Raw genomic sequence first — 17,380 nt, 5'->3', positions numbered from 1 at the left:
GTTTTTAAAATTGCAACAACTTATGCCTAGCAGATTTTATTAAATTTCAATTTTATTCACCTCGCAAGCCGTCCAACATAGTATTAATGCCACCGTATGCTGTTAGCAACTGCAAAGCTTTCAGTAGAAAGTAGGCATTACTTTCCATCTCATACAGCAGTGTTTCCCAAACTTATGACTTTTGTGTACCCTTTCTAAATTTTTCGTAATGCTGTGTACCACTAATAAAAAAATGAGTGTATTTTTTACTATAAAAAAAAAAATTGCACAAAAGTTAAAAATCACAACTGGCTGTTGACACCACTAATTATTAACTGCAAACTCCGCAAAAAATAGCAAATAGAAAAATACGTAATCGTAAATTTTCATGGCTAGCTTTGTTTTTAAATAAGTTTGTTTGAAATTTTCGTTTATTGCAAGATATTTCGCATAAGGACGCGTACCCTCGCTAAACTGTTCCCGTACCCCTGGGGGTACGCGTACCACACTTTGGGAAACACTGTCATACAGTATTATATATCATTTTGTATCCAATATCATTTTGTCCAAAGTCACTATAATATTCGGAAGTCACTATAAATATACGGAATTCTTCGCAAATAGTCCAAATATCTGAAATCTTTTCGATTTCATCAAATTTTAGAAAAGAGAAATTTTATTCTGAAGCTTAAACTATTTGCGAATAGAAAGTAGGCTTTACTTTTCACCGCATTATTAAAACATTTCCTAGTATTATTCTAACTGAATGTAGTAAAGAATTCATAATTATTTTTTCCCAATTTTTTTTTTTTGGGGGGGGGGGCTTACGACTATTAATGTTCAACTCCGTTATCTTGCAATTTCGAACCTAATCCAGAAGACAAGAGCACTCCTGGATCAAATATTGGGAAAAATATGCCTTCGTGGAGGACTTTTTGATGGAACTAACCGGCATTGCGTTACATGGAGAGGAAAACGACGAAAACTTCCCACTGTTAGCCGGACGGTAAAGGTACTTTAACCCATGATCCGTCTACCACTGAGGGTATCTTACGTCAGCATTGTGGTCGGTGCGAGCAGGGTGAGGAATTGGCATCTACCAGCCTTCGCTGGGATTCGAGCCCGGATCATCTCATTGGAAGGTGAACGCTCTATCCCCCGATCCACCCCGGTTCCTAGAATTCTTTCGGAATTGTAATGACTAACAGCTTGTAGATTCGATCAAATTTTAGAAAATTGCGATTTTTTTTTTTCAGTTCAGCTCGTATGTTAAAATAAGCTGCTCACAGTTCCAATTGAAGCTTAAGTAAAAAGTAGGCGTTACTTTATATTGTTTAACTATCAGATAATATTCCCTACTGTAACTTGACTGAAGGATACTTGGACTTCTTGACGAAAGTCACAAATTATCTTGAATTTTAATCAAACTGTCCGTAATTTTAAAAACTTCCTAAAAACTAATTTTTTGTTAAATTTTAGGAAAGTGAAATTTCAGTCACTTGCCTCACTATTTTAGATAGGACCATTTTTACCTTGTTTGCCATTCCAAATCAAGATTTTATTAGAGTTAAGCAGATTTTTTTTCCCCATCCTAAAACAAACTAATAAAAAGAAATGCTATGTTCGTCAATGGAAAAACTGCATTTGTTTTAAAATAAGCTATTTCTTTTTTGAAGCAAATGTTGTTTTTCTATTGACAATGTAGATAAATGTTGCTTAAACCATACCAACATGGGCGTTATCAGGTGTCCAATTTTTGAGGGGAGGGGGAATCAAAACGCAGTCACAATAGTTCTCTAAATTACACACATAAGAAAAAGTATTTCGTACATCTGCTAAATATCTGTAAAGATATTGAAGAATTTTTTTCCTTTTTTTTAACTTTGGTGAATTTAAAACGATGATGATTCATGACAATTTTCTTTATTTTTTTGGTAACCATCGTTGAACAGACCAAATTTTTTAAATTTACGATCTACCGATGTTCTGCTCGGAGCTTTGTAATTTTGAACCTAATCCAGAAGGGGAAAGAACTTCAGGATCAAGTATTGATTTTCATCGAGAACTTTTTGATATAACTAAACCGCCTTTGCGTTACACGGAGAGGAAAACCTCAATCGGTTAGCCTGACTGCAAGGGGCCTCTAACTCATGATCCCTCTATCACTGAAAATATTTTAGATCAGCATTATAGTCGTTGCTATCCGGCTGGGGAATTCGTATCTACCAGCAATCGCCGGAATTCGTAAACCGGTTCACCTCTTTGGAAGGAGAACGCTCTATCTCCTGAGTCACCACGACTTAATTTTCTTCATTTGTCTGAAATACTGATTTAGAGATTGGGGCTTTATCTTAGAGATTTCAAATTAATGGGACGAAATATATACCACCGCCAACGACGACTATCAGTACCAACGCTGATTTCTGTTGCTGTTTCTAATGCCACTCGCCGATCCAACAAGCCTGTTTGGAAAAACCAAGCTTATTTGAGGCAGAGGGGGCGTTTCTTGTTTTTCAAAGGAGCCATCTATAGCCCAGAATACGGAAAACCAGAATCTAGCCATACACAGTCACTATCCGTTTATAAGATGGACCCATTCATACATTCATCTACAGATCGTAATTTTGACCTGAACCTGAGAACCATCAATCTCTAATTCAGTACCCCCAGAGGTATGATTTGTTATGGGAACATGGATGACTTTTTGACCCTACAGATTTAAGGTGCACCAGTCACCAATTACACGGGGAGTCTTTGTCATGGGCCCAACGCCTTACCAACCAAGCTATCCCGGCCTTACTCTGATTACTAAAGTATTGAGCAAATAAAATAGGAAGCTCTCATAACAATGGAGATCCCTGCAGAAGAATCAAGTCGCAATGTACTTGCGTTAAGCTTTCATCTAAGTTATTGGGTTTTAAATATTTTTCGAGTAATTTTTGATCATCCTGTGAAAGAACATTGTGTAACTAAAGCAGGGGTGTCAAACTCGCGGCCCGCATGCTGCCTGAGATGAACAATTTTGTGGCCCAGTCAATATATCCGAGGCAAATTAAAATAAAATAGAAATGTGAATTTGAAACGAAACCAGCATATAAAATTATAATATACTTTATTTATAAATTGTATGCGAAAATCTAAAATTCTAATTGACTGAAATGGTGTCCGTTTCACACTAAGCTATCAATTAGATAGTACATAATCAGGTTTATCCTACTATAGCGAGGTAAGTTGGGTATCTTGCTCCAAGGTTCTCAAACAATTCTGGGATTTGAAAGAAAAAATATGTAAGTTTTTACAAACTATAAATCAAGATACAAGCTTGTTCTCCGATCAAATATGGTTGCAAGGTTTATCTTTCATGGTTGATGTAATCAAACACTTATCCGATTTAAGTTTATTATTACAAGGCGAGGATTAGATCATTACGAACATGTTTGACAGAATTAAAGCATTCAAATGTAAACTATTTCTTTGGGAAAGGCAACTGAAAAATGAAGATTTAACGCTCTTCCCAACGTGCAACAAGAACAAATCTAGTTAAGAAGATACTGCATTGTATCAAAAATACGCAGAAAAAAATTTCAAATCTTAGAACAGAATTTGAAACAAGGTTTAAAGATTTTAATTCTTTGGAAGACAAATTTTGTTTGTTTTCTTCGATTTTCTCAATATATATAGACTCAGTACCCAGTTATATGCAAATGGCAGCGATTGAGATTCAGTGCGACTCAAATTTGAAGGCAAAATTCATTGAAGTGGGTGTGCCTGAATTTCACGAATATTTACCGGCAAGGTTTGAAAATACTCGAAAATTCGAGTATGAAATTATTTCCATGTTTGGAAGTTTTACCAGTGAGAGCAATTTTTTTCTGTTATGAATGAAAATAAATCTCCTGTCCGAAACCATATTAATAACTCTCACGCAGGGTCAATTTTGAAAGTAGTCTCAGCCAAAAAAATTTCTCCCGAAATAGAAAAGATAGTAGCAGAGAAGAGATGTCAAGTATCAGGACGTAAACAATAATTTAACTTTATATATGTTTATTACAATTCAAAATAAAAATATTTATTTCTATGAACATTGATTTTTTTTCTTCCCCCTAAAGTTAAGCATTGTTTATTTGGCCCAAGTTAGCTTTTGAGTTTGACACCCTGAACTAAAGCAATTAAATATTATTTAATTATTTATATAATCACTAATAAATTTATTCTGTTATGTTCTTCTTGTTTTATTACTAGCTAACTATTGTTTAGGACTTAACACTTTGCTTGATGTTTGCACCTAAATTGTACCGGAATGATTTAGAAGAAACGTATCAACTTTAGCTAGAGTAGCTGAAAACTACAGGATAACTCAAAATTAATATAGCGATTACAAACAGCTATAAATATTTAATAAAAAAGACATTAAATTAACATTAAATGTAGATGGAACTTCAAAATTTCTTTAAGTCAGGCGCAAGAGCAGTGAAGAGGATACGCTAGTTCAGGGATGGCGAACCAATGGCACGCGTGCCATTTATGGCACGCCACATAATATTTTGGGCACGCCACCGATCACGAAGTTCACTGTGAAGCAATTTACCAATTAAATTAAAATTCACAAAAACAAACATAAAAAAATTAACAATTATTAACAAAAAATTACGAATTAATGCCAAAAAACAATTAACATAAAAAACAAGCTAACAATCAATAACTAGCAAAAAAAATCAACAGACCTGCTTAAAATAACATCTTACAAACTAATATAAGTTATTTGTCATCTAATCACAACTAATAACAAATCACATCTAACAACAGAGGTCACACTGATGTTACTTTAAGTTGAATTACGCGTATAACTGAGACATTGCTAAATGTATTCTTTTTCATAGTAAATGAAGAGTTTAGAGTTGATAGTATTTAGTGTTATTATTTTCCCAATAATCACGAAGTCAAAATTGTTTGACGGCACGTCTATGACCAAATGAAACAATTTTTTAGAAAAAATGGCATGTTGGTGTATAAAGGTTCGCCACCCCTGCGCTAGTTCATTAGTGAAAATGGCGAGTCCCGTGCAGAAAGCATTCTGCGTATTAGAACTTCAAAAATCGACAAACGAAGACAATAGGGAGTTACAAAAGCCACAAACAACGGTATGGCGTGTTCTCAGACAGATGCTGCAACTAAAACCGTACAGAATTCAACTTGTGCAGCAATTGAAACAGGAATACTACGGCAACCGTGTGAATTGCGCTACGTTTATGCTGGAAAGCGTGAAACAATGACTGATCGTCTCATTTTTAGCGATGGAGATACCTTCAACTTAAGTGGGAAGGTGAATGGGTAAGGAGAAGCCTCCCACTGTAATTGAACATGAACGTGACTTAGCGAAAGTTAATGTATTCAGCGCGATCTCATCACGTAAATTGTACGGTCCTTTTTTCTTCTGTGAGCGAAGCGATACGTCAAATGTTTATCTTGATTAAAATTTTATGCTTGAGGTATGTTTATGCCACAGCTAGATACTGATTCTACGGATTACATCTTGCAGCAAGATGGAGCAACCACACACTGCGGTACGATGGTTGGCACATTTGTAAATCAACATCGTCCAAACCGTTGGAAAGATCGAAGTGGAGATGTCTTCAGCTCTTGGCCACCGAGATCTCTGAACTTGACATCGTGCATTCTTTACGTATGTGCTTCCTATGCCAACACAATTTATTTTATAGCAGTCATTAAACAGCCGACCCGATTTCTGGGTTTACGACTACTATTGTTCAACTCCGTAGCCTTGTAATTTCGAACCTAATCCAGAAAACAAGGGAACTACTAAATACTGGATCAAGTATTGGGAGAAATTTGCCTTCGTGGAAGTCTTTTTGATGGAAATAACCCGCATTTCCGTTACATGGAGAGGAAGATCACGAGAATCTTCCACGGTTAGCTTGATGGCAAGGGGACTCTTAACACATGATCCGGCTTCCACGAGGATATGTCACGTCAACACTGTGGTCGGTGCCAGCTGGATGCGGAATTCGTAATCGATCAGCCATCGCGGCTCTGTCCAAAACAATTTAAGAACTCTAAGAACGCATTTGTAATGCGCTTGCGTGGTGACTGCGCAAATGCTTTAGAGTATACATGATGCAAAATGGATTATAGCCTAGATGTTGTCTGTGCGACCAAGGGAAGTCACATAGAAAATTTGTGACGCATGCATACAAAATTTTGAAGTTCCTTCTACATTCTGTATAAATTCTATCGATAAATAGTTATGGCCGTTTGAACAACACTGTATTTCTGGACTAACTTTTGACCAATTTCACATCTCGTAAGAAAGGCTTTTAGCCTTTGTACTCGAAAGGTGTTCCTCGGGCACCACTGCCCACTATAAATATTAATATTTTTAAGTCTTAATTTTCATTGACCACTTTATTCAGAGGTTTTCAGGCATTATATGGTACGTGTGTAAACAATGACTTTTTTTTTTAAGTATTGAAAGTAGCCAAACTCTATTAAAAAGGGTTTAACTAATCTGGTCCGTCAATATTAAATTAAGCTAATTTTTTTTAGCAGCACTTCTATCTATCCATGAACCAGTCGGAAAAAAACGAAACTAATCAACATCCTAGTGATGGGAGGAAAAGCATCCTTGTGATGAGACTTTTGGTTCGTCAAGTAATGATGTAATAATTATTGATCATGTGTTTTAATAGACCGACCTCCGACCTGTCGCAGTATCTTCTACGTTAAAGGCTTCCATCGAACCAATTTTCCGATTTCTGAAACCTGAGAAAAACGTTGGTTTTAAACCCCAAAAAGATATTAACAAGCAGCACTGTAAAAGTCATGCTTGCGTAACATGTCCCGTATAACAGTTTTATATAAACTTGTAACACTATAACTATACTAGTCACAGTTCATAAATTTGATATTACATTTCTTATTACGCTATTAAACAACTGTTTTGAGTCACTTATGCTCTTAATCATAAATACTCAATATTTTTAAGATTCACAAGATTTAGAAAGAGGTGGTAGGAATTAGGCTACAGATTTTAAGTAGCTGAATTACGCAAATTATTTAAATATTTGAAATATAATTGCCAGTGACTCGTGACTGATAAAAATTTTAATATGAAAAGTGATACAATTTAGGCAAACTTTCCTCTTACATCTTTCTGCTTCAATTTCTCAAGATTATTCAATTCCACAAATGCTATATTTGTTTTATTCGAATCTACCACTTACCTTGAAGAAAATTTCTTTACAATAAATTATTTGTTCTTTATGTAACACATCAATAGAATAACACAGTATAATATAGCATTCTCTATTAACAGCCCGTTGTTTATCAAATGAGACTTTCATTGTTGAAACTGAATTCTTAGCTTATGGTTTAAAAGGTTTGGATACAATCAGCTATTATACGATGATGGTTCTAACCTAACTTATTTAAAAATACTTTACCTCATCATGTCTCCTCATTGATGTGAAATTAACCTGTCTATCTTCAGTTGGTTTCGTGCGATTTCCTATAAATAGCATCAGTAATCTTGTCAAAAATGACATGCCCCGATTTAGTTCAAATCTCCTCTACTCAATAAATCTCAATGTGTTAAAAGCTTTTTTGTGTGCATATAATAAAATAATGATTATGTATAAAGTGAACAAGAAAAAAAACATGTTTCATTCAAAATAACTTTTGATATAATAATCAGATTTCCATGAATACAATTTTTATAGTCCGAAAGACTTTATGTATGATAATTAATTAGTGTCTTTTTTTTCCCTTTGTTAAGAAAGTAAACAGCAATTATTGCCAACGCTTAGAAGAACAGACCTTTTTTTACTTTTAGAATGTTTGCATAATTTTACATAAGTTTCAAATTCGATTTAGATTTTTATAAATATATACTTTTTACCACACTTCATTTAAAAATTAAATTGGCCTTTTTTTCTTTTTCTCCTATTGTCCTTATCAGTAATTTCACTTCTCTTTTAAAGGAAGAGTTAGCCCATGCATACACGCCACCCCTCTGATGAATAAGGGATGAAATGTGAGGGGTGAAATTAACGGAACAGAGTAAGAAAGAAATCCACTTAATAAATGGGCTAATCAGTTTATAAATAAAAAATTAGAAATCACAATATAGTAAACAAACACAAATTATTTTCTTCATTAACTTTCCTTTTAAAATACCGGGTTTAGCTTAGCTTTTAAATAAGTCTGCAAAAGATTTTTTAAACTTAAAATATATTCTACCCATCAAACATCTTTTGAATTTCGCCTATTATTAACTATACATTTGTATATGGTGTGTGTATATGTATATGCTGTGTGTATATGTATATGAAGTTGGTCTGTAGAAACATTGTTAAAAAAATTATAAAGGTAACATTGGAGGACATTCTGAACCACATTTAACTATGCTCGGAGCCTGCGAACACTATTGCTGGTGTCTTGTGTTTCTATCTAATTTCATTTTAAACTTCTCTACGTTTTAACTTATATTGTTTTTATAAATTTTAATTTAACAAGCATTGTTTTTATCAACTTCTAACCGATTGTTTTGATTCTTAACTTGTTCTGCCTTTTAACCTTTTTATTGAATTTTAACTTCTATATTTTATCACTGTTTTGCATGTTCCTGTAAAGTTTTAACATTTATTGGTTTTTGGGTGATTTTTTTTTTTTTTAAACCTTTTTACTACTTTATTATTTTAATTGGTTTAAACTTGTTTTATTGAATTGTATTGAACATTATTTTAGATATTCGGATTTTTATATTCACTGTTGATGTAACTTTTAAGAGATTTACGTATTTTTAATGTATGATTTGTGTATGTATCAACTCTCGTATGCCCTAAAATAGGGCGGGGCGAGATAAGAATTAACTCATATGCTGTGTGCCTTAAAATGTAGTTTGTGAATGTCTAATAAAGAATTTAAATTTTTTAACAATTATTTTGAAAATGTGTACAATGTGGAAAGTAAAAAAGGTTACACCCTGAATAACTTTTGATCTTGTAATAGGATATAAACATACTAATAAGCAATCTTAAAAACATACTTTCTCTGAATAAACTTACATGGTTCATTTCAATGGATTTGGATTGACACCAATGGACCTAATGGTCATACCACTTAAATTCAGTTTTTATTTTTGTGTGAAAGAAAGTAATGACACAAATCAAAAAATAAATATTTGTTGTTGTTGCCTATCCTCTTCGGGCCTGAGGAAATCAGACCAGATCTATAAAACCGTTGACCTGAATGAAATCTAAGACCAAAAGAGGAGTAGAGTAGATATAAATATTTGTAACTCTCTGTAAAACTTTCACTGAAAGATAGTTTCAGGCAAAAAAAAATAATTTTGGAAAACTACTTTTTAAAAATCTTTTTATTACATAATGATCAAAATTATTGGTCATTATTTAGTTGAGTGAGCAAATTTAAACACCCTTAAATTTAAATCAAATTAGAATTTAAAAAAAATCTTGAAACTTCGTGAAAAAAAATCTGTTGATCATTTATGTTGTTATTCCTAAAAAACTTATTATTTTTGCAGCTCAAAAACTTTTAAGCCGATTTCACTCAAATTAAAGATTTCAACTCTTAAAACTATAGTTTAAGGAGAAGCAACAATTAGTATACCTTACAATAAAATAAAAAAAATTATTTATAATTTTCATCAGTCCTCCTAATTAAACCATACCATAACTACTATGTGGCCATTGATTGCAAATAAGTATCATTAATAATTGTAATTTTGATCCCAAATGTAATCATGATAAATGATCACAGGAAATCAAGTTCACACAAAATATCTTTCATGATTATGTGTTACGAATCATCAGGATCTAGAGCCAGCTAGATACAATTCAGAAGCTCGTACTTCCTGTCAAAATCACAAAATTGAACACATTAAAAGATACAAATAAATATCCTTCAACTCTATACCCAAACAATCAAGAATATGCTTCGGAAGAAGCTGGAATTGTCCCTTGACACTAGTTGGAAAGACCTATACCCCAAATTCAAAGGTCGAGCATTTTTAATGACCACTTAAGAATCAAAACATAACATAATAAAGTAATCATAAGCCACAACTACATTATTTGTCATTGCAATATTTAAGTTTTTTAATGCTTTTTATTCGTATTTTTGTTCACTAAAATAAAGTTTCATGTCAAGATAAGTGTTTTGTGACAAAAATAAAGCAATTTGAATTAATTAGAATTGTAAACATGCTTTATGATTATACAAATGCATGTGAGCATAATTAATTTATTATATTTATTATTGGGATTACATCCAATAACTTAATCATCGAAGATATGTTTTGAGTCCTGATATCTGAAATTATCTGCACATAACTATTAGTTGGAAAACCTAAAATGGGTCTCTCAAATAATGGCTAAATGAAAATGTTATTAGATCAAAAGTTATTCAGAGTATAACTTTATTTATTTTGTACATTGTACGTTAAAATTAAAACCGACATTAAATCATATAAAGTGAGATATATAGGCAAATATGTATAGAAATATATAGCGGAGAGAAATCAGGGTTTTAACAATATTTGGCTAGTTAAGTGGCTAGCTATATATCTGCAGTAAAAATAATTTAGACAACTGATTGTTTCATAATAAGCCAAACAATTATTTTAAAAAGATAGTTTTAGAATGTAAAAATTTGCAACACATATGAATTTATTGCATTTGTTTATTGAACTAAATGCATATAAATCACAAGATTCAAACATTCTTAGTGAAAAAAAAATTCCCATATCAAATATTTGAAGAAAAAAATCACATTAAAACAATTATTGACATTATATGTACAAAAATATGAGAATATATACCAATAAGACAAGAACCTTCATTTAAAAAAAAAAAGACAGACAATACTAACAGAGCATACTGATAGGCTTCTGAAATTAAAAGACAACTTAAAGTGATTAAGCTAATTATGTAATGTTCAACATGTCAGTATATAATAAAAACAAGCCAACCATAAATCAGAAATAAGCATAAAAGTAATAAAGAAATACTTAAAGACACAGCAAAACTTGCTTAAAAGAGAGAAATATAGAACTAAAGGAATATAATACTAATTAAAAGTAAAAAACAGAAAAACATTTCTTAACTTTGTACATTTTTATATTTCAGATAATTTTATTAATTTTTATTTAGAAGCTCATTTTACATAACCAGTCTTTTTCCCATAAACTGAGAATTTATCACAAAATTTTTTTCTGTAAATCACAATACACAAACAGTGAAAAAAAACCTTCTAATCTTAACCACAAAAAACTTATTTGCAATTTAAATAAAACAGGATATTTTTTAATACAATCTGACCTGGTAAATATGAAAGAAATCTAGTAATTTAAAAATACAGTTTAGATACTGATCTAGATACTGCTTAGAAGAAAAATGTAGATATATGTATTAGTCTGTCTAAAAGAAATAGGCAAATCAGGATCCACTTTTTATTCATGAATCGTGAACTATTTTAACAGCAATCACTCCATTTTTCAACAATCTACAGTTAAATTTATTTATATTTGGAATGAGAGTTTGAAAAAAAAGTGACAAAAAATGTCATCAATGAGGGATTCAAAATATTTTCCTCAATTTAAGGCTACTATTAAGAATATATGTTGAATTAATTAGAAATATAATTAAAGTTTAACAACGTTTAAATCTGCATAAAAACTATTAAGTTAAACCAAAATTATCATTGCTACACTTATTACGGTGGCATTTTCAATCTCTCAAAATATTTTGGTACAAAAGATCAATAATATAATCAAATTTTAAAAAAATCTAAATTGCAATTTCGCTATGATAAAAAATTATAATTATTTTAACTTTACATTCTACTATTGTATCATTATGGCTTTTGATCATGATATTAAAGTGCCATCACAACATGTAATATTGCATCATTGTGGCATTATTTAACTCATAAAATTTATTCTCCTGTTTTAACAATACAAAATCGAAGTGTCATTGTTTAGATGAGGTTTGGGAGTTCTGTCAAAAACTAACCTTCTAATAGATTTAATTCCTTTAATCAGTATCACTTTTACGCTTCACATAACTCTCATTATCACTAAGGAGTACTAAGAGTAATGTAATGAAAATGGCATTTCAGAACTTAAACATTTTTTTAAAATCTTAACTTCATTTACAGAGAGAGAAAAAAATTATGTTTTTGTACAGGCTTTTTTGTACTCTGATATATTTCTATATGTAAAAAAAAAAACATTCAATACATATTCTTTTGCCACTTATAACCTCAACCATAAATTAATTTTTTATCATCGTGATGAATAAATAATTTATGAATCCATATTCCTCCATTAACAGTATAACGAGCTTGAAAAAGAAAACATATAAATAAAAAAATTTATTGAGAAAAATGGCTAGAGGTGAAAAAATATATAACTAATTAACTCTTTAGAATTCAGTCACTTACAAAGCTTGATATTATAAAGAGTTGATTCAGAGTAAAATAATAAGTTTTGGATTCAGGATAAAATAATAAGTTCGCATACTGCATTGCTGCACTTCAGCCACGCAATCTTGAATTGCCGATTTCTTTTACACATACTTATATAAAATACTAATCAGTGACTTTCAAAATAAAGAAAAATACCATAGAGTCACATCGTTAAATTCATGTGCCAGTTCCCTGGATAACTGTCTAATAATAACAATTCATATAAAATATCTAAATTTAAAAATTATTATTCAAGCCTAAAAACAACCAATTTCAGATATTTTTCACAGCAACATTCAAACTCAAGAAATCAATTCTCTATCGTAATTTATGAAATGATTAGGGTGCCATTAAACTAGACTATATAGTTTTTGTCGAAAAAATTAATTTTAAAATATTTATAGATATATCAGTACAATAGATTAAACAACAATATAAACTGACCAGTATTCTACAGAAATTTGTCATTGAGTAAAATAGCCTTTCTTTTAGCACCAGGATAAATGAATAAATTTGAAATTGTTTTATTGGAACAATATATATATCTATATTATACGGGTCACAGCTGCCTTTGCATAACAAAGCTGGTCAATTGATACATAAAACAATGATTACAAACACGCACAGGTTTTAAATGTCCATAATGAGGCAGAGCAATAGTGTTAGAGCTGCAGCGGGAACAAAATATCTGGAAGTAAAAACAAACAATTAATAACTAGAACAGAGGCAAACAAAACGATATTTCTTAAGTTTCTATATATTAAAATTTTTTAATTCCCCAGAAAATGTGATTTATTAACTTTGCGGTAAGACTTAAGCACTAATTAGTGGTCAATTGATAGTACAGTGACTGCTACTAAAAAAATTATTAATTGAGATTCATACTCAAAGAGGTATTTTCCCTCGTTTTTCAGGTAGATTTATGTAAAATCTACCAGATTTATGAATTATCAACAACATAACTTCCGATTTCGTGATCGCATTGCTGTTGCAGATTTGTGTATTACGGTAAAATAATATTTTTTTTTGTCTTCAATTCATTACAAACGGAAGTGAAGTCAACATTGCTTACTTCATTCCAATAAATAAATGTTTTTCTTTTTTAAATTTAATAAGCCACAATAAAGAAGGAATGCTACATGCTACATTAAAGACATCTCCAGAGCAACTAAATTACTGTTCATATAGAAATTGCAGCTATTCGTCTCATACAACAACAACAACCCCATAGTTCATTGCGATTTGATATTTAAAAGTGCTAACAAATATTAAAACCCAGAACAAAACAGTATATTATATAAATTCAACTTAATTTTTGAAAAAATCCATTTTAAAATTCATGAATAAGGAGAACTAATTTATTGAGTACAAAATTAATTTATTTTATCAACAGGAAAAAAAACTCAGAACATATTGGAATCAGAAATTTAAACTGTTTGTAAAATGAGAAAGCTGCAATCTGCTTCATAAAATAAGTCTGCTTTTAGTTACAAATAATTGTGTGCTTATATTAATAAATGATCATCTGCTTTCATTTCTTTACAAAAGCAGACAATTTTTAACACAAGCAGATGGGATTCCACATCATGCAAAACTTACAAATGATATCACCTCGGAGGAAGCAGAATTTATTAAATTAAAAAATATTGTTCCTTTAACAAAACAAAGCAGACAATTAAAAAACAAACTGATTTTTTTTAATCCTCTGTTGCGCAAATGCGAAGAGGATAATCAGAAAAGTGAAATAGCATAATTTGATAGGGTGTCAAATTCCCTGACAATACCCAGTTTTGGGGTGAAATTGTCCTTTTCTTTGAAAAAACCTTGACCCGTTTCAAAACTCATTTTCCCTGACAACTTCTCGTTTTCCCAATATTCCTAATGCATACAAACTTTGATTTATAAAATCAGTCGAAAGACAGATTTGTTGCAAAAATCAAGAATAGATTGAACGCCTTATGCATTCAATGAGATAAACCATATTGGATATTTTATTTAACATAAAGAGTGAATCAGAATATACATGAACAATTTTAAACCAGTTAGTGGTCATATTATATTAAGATTAAACTAATAATAAAAACTGAGACTGCATTTTTTTTTTCCCTTTAAATTAAATTTGTTAGCTAGGAACAACACCTAAATGGCAAGATATCAGTGCAAAGCACGATTTCAAAATGTATTCAAATTTATATACTCAATGTGATATTGAAGGTGGCAAAACTATTTACAAGATCTCAAAGGATTTTGAATTTAATTTAAAATTTTGCTTATCAAACAACTAAAAGCTAATATTTCAAAACTCACCTGCAAATTAAAAAATACAGCTCATATTTAAACAAAACAAATGTAAATTAAAACAGTTAATATAAAATATAAATGCAGCATTTAATTAAACTAATATATTTTTGAAGTTAAGTTTGAAAACTTTTTCGATAACTGTACTAGTTATAAAAATCAAATATCTTCGGGACAATTCTATTTTTAAAAGCACTCTAGTTTTATAGTACATAAGCTGTACTCAGTTATTTGTGCCACACTGAAAAAAATTATCTGTAACAAGTTGTTAACTATAATTTTGAACAATTTAAAAAATGAACATAATACTTAAATACCCACTACAAAGAAAAAAATATAAATGTAGAAAAATAGGAATTGCAACATGTTTTAATAATTCAAAAATAATTTTAATAAATAAAACAATTTTCATTTAATCCTTAATTGTATCCACTAAATATTGTTAAATAATTAAAACAGCATATTTTATTCAATAATTCTGAAATGGACTCCTCTAATTTTAACGTTTTTTTTTCTTTTAATTTAAAAACATAAGGCACCATGGATTAAGTTGCTTTTATCTGCAAGCTTCATTTTTCAAATTTAAATACTGAAATAATAAAAACATCACATTCTCACATACCTTATAGACATAGAAATAAAACAATTGACAATTATTTTTGAGTTATAGTATAAATATAAAAATGGTTTAAAAACAATATTTATAAAAAATATGCTGCATAATTAAATGAAAAATCCAGGAAATAATATACAAGATTAAGTCTAAAATATGACTAATAAACAAGGCTCAAAATAGATATTTATAAAGTGAATTTGGTAACATACCTTTCCACAATTTCTACAGTGATGGCGCCGCCGTAAAATAGTGAACTGCATTTTACAAGCCATACAATTAGGACTGAATTCATCTGGCATCCATTCAGGTGGACCTAAATCAAACAAATTTGCTATTATTGTTTTGCATTAGCATAATTAGTGAAATAACACACCAAAAATTATCAATAACTTTCAATATATAGATCAGAAAATGATATCTTGGCTTGAGAGATAATTCTTGCCCATATAATTCAATATTAAAATAAGAGAATTGCAATTTAAAGAATGTGACCCAATTAGTTGAGTAAACACAGTTGAAAATTCCAGTCTCTTATTGTTTTGTTTTTTATGTTTTGAAGGAATCACAGTAAGAATAAAAAAATTACTTAAAAACTTTAAATTTTGATTAATATATAACATTCAACATTTCGATACTTACATTTTTCTTATCATGACTTTACACTAACTAAACATTAAAAATGATAATTTGAAATAATTGGGACTTTAAAACAAACTTTAATACCATAATAAAGCATTTCATTTGCATTTATTAATGAGTATTCAAAACATTAATATAAATTATGACAAGCAGCCAACTATTTTTATGAACAATGAACATTATTTTTAGGGTAACATAAATAAATTATTGGAATAAAAAAAAAGAAATTCTTGGTTCTTCTTCAGAATGAAATTCGTGATGACTTTCTCTAATTTGTAGATAAAAATTGAAACAAAATAATTCAGTTTAACCTAATTATTCCCGTATTATGATAATCAGCAATTTTCACAACCTGAAAAGTATTTAAATTCGCACAAAATACATCTAAATTTACATGTTAAGAAAAAAGAATATCTGAGTAAGAAAGTATATTAAAAAAAAATTTAATAATTTGAGTAAACAAAGAATTTCATCTTAAAATTATTTTGAAAATAATTACAAGAACAGAAACTAAAGTAAAAAATATTTAATAAAATTCCCAAACAATTCGGCAGAAATTTTAATAGTTAACTTTACAAAAGAAAGTTTAAATTAAAACTATTCCTCATAATTAACTATAATATTGAAAAATTTTTGAGTTTGAAATACAATTTACTTTCAATGCAATTTGTGTTCAAATTTAGAAAAATGAAATTTTAACTTTCTTGTTAAAATTTTTTTCAATGAAAATTCTTTTTAGGATGAAAACTAACGAAACTTTAAAGATTTAAACCAAACCTAGTACAAAACATATAAAATATTTCAATGTGAGCTTAAAAATTATAATATAAATTTAGCCAAATCATATAGACAATAAATTTACTGTTCACAAAAATTTTACTTGCTAATAAAAAAAGGATGTGTGAATGGAAAACACAAAGTAATCTTAATTCATAACTATATTCAAGTCAAATTGAATACTGCAGCTCATTTATTTTTTTTGCACTAAAGAATTCAAATATATCATTTGGGTACTTTAAACTGTTCATCTAAAATACATTTAGCCATCTATACTATGTTTTTGAATAAAAGACTAATGTCTTAATGTGATAGATCTTTAAATGAAAGATCCATCACATTAGTAAATAAATTAGAAAATAATATGTCCTTTTATTTACAAATTTCAAAGATTTGTAATATTCATAAAGTTAAATAAGTTTTTCCTTCAAGATATAATCTTAAAAAAATTCTTTCTATTTCAGGAATGCAATACTATGCCTTTCCGTGATCATAGAGCTAATTTTATGAAAGATCAAAAAGCATTTTGGTAGTAATATTAAAATATAAAAGCTAATTTATGATATT

The 17,380-nt window shown here is 29.8% G+C and overlaps 1 protein-coding gene across 2 annotated transcripts in view; it reads right to left on the bottom strand.

Moving 5' to 3' along the window:
- Nucleotides 1-10,680: 10,680 nt before the first annotated feature.
- The window catches only part of LOC107440467 (lateral signaling target protein 2 homolog), a 68,653-nt gene continuing 61,953 nt past the window's right edge, over nt 10,681-17,380 (bottom strand). For both annotated transcript variants that reach the window (XM_016053385.4, XM_043049038.3), the window contains exons 12-13: nt 15,607-15,710; nt 10,681-13,171 (exon numbers count right to left, since the gene is read on the bottom strand). In XM_016053385.4, coding sequence (XP_015908871.3) covers nt 13,043-13,171; nt 15,607-15,710 — 233 coding nt within the window. In that variant the 3' untranslated portion in view covers nt 10,681-13,042. The remainder of the gene's footprint in view (nt 13,172-15,606; nt 15,711-17,380) is intronic.

This window comes from Parasteatoda tepidariorum, chromosome 8, assembly GCF_982258835.1.
Source record: "Parasteatoda tepidariorum strain Cologne lab strain chromosome 8, Ptep-v5.0, whole genome shotgun sequence".
Taxonomy (NCBI): domain Eukaryota; kingdom Metazoa; phylum Arthropoda; class Arachnida; order Araneae; family Theridiidae; genus Parasteatoda; species Parasteatoda tepidariorum.
Note: the sequence above shows the minus strand (reverse complement) of the source record. Positions and strands in the feature narration are given on the sequence as shown.